This window comes from Apis dorsata, unplaced genomic scaffold (assembly GCF_000469605.1).
Source record: "Apis dorsata unplaced genomic scaffold, Apis dorsata 1.3 scaffold_37, whole genome shotgun sequence".
NCBI classification, from domain to species: domain Eukaryota; kingdom Metazoa; phylum Arthropoda; class Insecta; order Hymenoptera; family Apidae; genus Apis; species Apis dorsata.
In genome coordinates, this window is record NW_006263339.1 from 1,018,827 (window position 1) to 1,021,044 (window position 2,218).

The following is a 2,218-nucleotide window of genomic DNA, read 5'->3' on the forward strand; positions in this document are numbered from 1 at the left end:
ATGACGAAATTTATGATACATTTATAGCGCCAAGTTTGTCATAGGATATCAATATCAATCGCAATTCGAACGATCTATTATTCCATTGACGTAGGAATATGCGATGTTAAGAATTTTAAAATTATTCGCACGTCACTCCGTTTCTATTTTTAAAACTTAATTCATATTCATAGAATCGATGATATTTGATTAGAAATGTATATACTGATGTTTGATAGAATATTTGATATGGTTAGGAAAATATAAATTGGAAAATTTCGATTTTTACATCTTCCCTTACAAAAAGAATACAAAAAACAAAAATACAGGAAAAATCTTTCCTTCCCTTTGGGTTTATAACTTTTTTCATCGGATTTCACGAAAGTTTTAGACGAAATAAACATCGACTTGGTTTCTCCCGATGAAAAAAAAAAAGAAGAAGAAGAAGAAGAACCGTTAAAAGAAAACGTGGCACGATTTTTTTTTTCGCGTGGACAAATTGAAATGGAATCGATGATCGCGTGACGAGAAAAATATTTCGCGATTTGAGATTGGATACCGAAGCTCTCCTGTTCCACGATCGATAATTATCATAGAAATTGGAGAGAATATGCGAAAAATGGTGTATCTCGGGGATTTGGTCGCCATTATGGAGGAACGTGACTTTGACAGGGACGCCATCGACACGGACTCTCTCGAGTCCGAGGTAATGGAACTTATTTGCTTCGTACTTCGATTCAACAAAATATTCAACAGGGCGTTTCAATAGTTCTTTTTCTTACAACGAGAATTTTCGCTACTTATAATCACGTGTATTGAAAAAGATTAAGAAAAAGGGGTAGTAGAATAATAGTTACGAATTTAAGTTTTCAGAAAAATAGAAATCTGAGAAAATTTTATTATATTACCATTTGTATTAAAAATCCCTAGATTAAGAAAAAGAGTTGTATAATATGTAAAGAACAAGTTTTAAGAAAAATAAATCATTTAAGAAAATTTTACTATATAACCATTGAAAAAACTCTAGATTAAGAAAAAAAAGTGTATAATACGTGAAGAACAAGTTTTAAGAAAAATAAATCATCTGAGAAAATTTTACTATATAACCATTGAAAAACTCTAGATTAAGAAAAAAAGATGTATAATACGTGAAGAACAAGTTTTAAGAAAAATAGACATCTGAGAAAATTTTACTATATAATCATGTGTATTAAAAAACCCCTAGATTAAGAAAAAAGATGTATAATACATAAAGAACAAGTTTTAAGAAAAATAGACGTCTGAATAAATTTTACAACAGTCTAATAACAATTTTAATTCTTGAAAAAAAGTATGAAACAGTTATTGATACGAAAGAATAGCAATAAGAGATTAGCAACAATAGATCGATGATGATAAAATTTTGATCAATTTCCAATCACTTTGTGGATGTTGAAAACGCGTTGCATTGTTGCAGGCTATACAATTGTCATCGTGCCCGAAACAGTTGGATCTGAGCAACGGGGGCCTGTCAAGGATCCCCGACAGCGCTATAGCATTTCCGGCGATAGAAGAGCTGATATTAAGCCAAAACCAACTAACGAACACGAACAACAACCTGACATTGTTGCACAGGTACGAAAACATTTACTTTCACCGTGAATTCATCCTTATTAATTATGTTTCACGCGAAAATCTTCATCGAAATTTTCATTAATACAATTGTATTCGTTAATAGAAAGTTACGTTATAATCGCGCGAACACGATCAAATTAATTAAATTTCTTTCTCAAAGGTTTCCAAAACTTCGCATCGTTCATTTGGAGAGCAACGAGTTGAGGAGGATACCACGAGAGTTATTGGAGCTCACAGGGTTGACCTACCTCAATCTCTCGGACAATAAAATCGAGAAAATTCCGGCCGACATAAGCCAGCTTATCAAGTATGTAGAGTCAATTTTATCAGATTTGAAACAGGAAACAGATTGTGTACACGCGATTTGTTTCTTTGGTAAGCAGTTATATCGAACGATTTAATTTTTTCTTTCTTTTTTTTTTATTATCAATTGTTTATTAACGTTTCGTTAAATATTTTTACTTCTTAATTTTTACTTACTTAATTTCTTCCAACATTTTCGAATACTTTTCAATTTTTTAAGAGTTTTTATAAATTTAGAGGAATAATTTGAATGACTGAGAAATGGAGAATGGAGTTTTTATAAATTTAGAGGAATAATTTGAATGACTGAGAAATGGAGAAT

General features: G+C 31.1%; 1 protein-coding gene across 1 annotated transcript in view; it reads left to right on the plus strand.

Annotated features, from left to right (window-relative positions):
• Nucleotides 1-12: 12 nt before the first annotated feature.
• Nucleotides 13-2,218, plus strand: part of LOC102680970 (protein phosphatase PHLPP-like protein) — a 16,389-nt gene continuing 14,183 nt past the window's right edge. Inside the window, exons 1-3 of the mRNA XM_006608482.2 lie at nt 13-685; nt 1,436-1,593; nt 1,754-1,900. Coding sequence (XP_006608545.1) covers nt 590-685; nt 1,436-1,593; nt 1,754-1,900 — 401 coding nt within the window. The 5' untranslated portion in view covers nt 13-589. The remainder of the gene's footprint in view (nt 686-1,435; nt 1,594-1,753; nt 1,901-2,218) is intronic.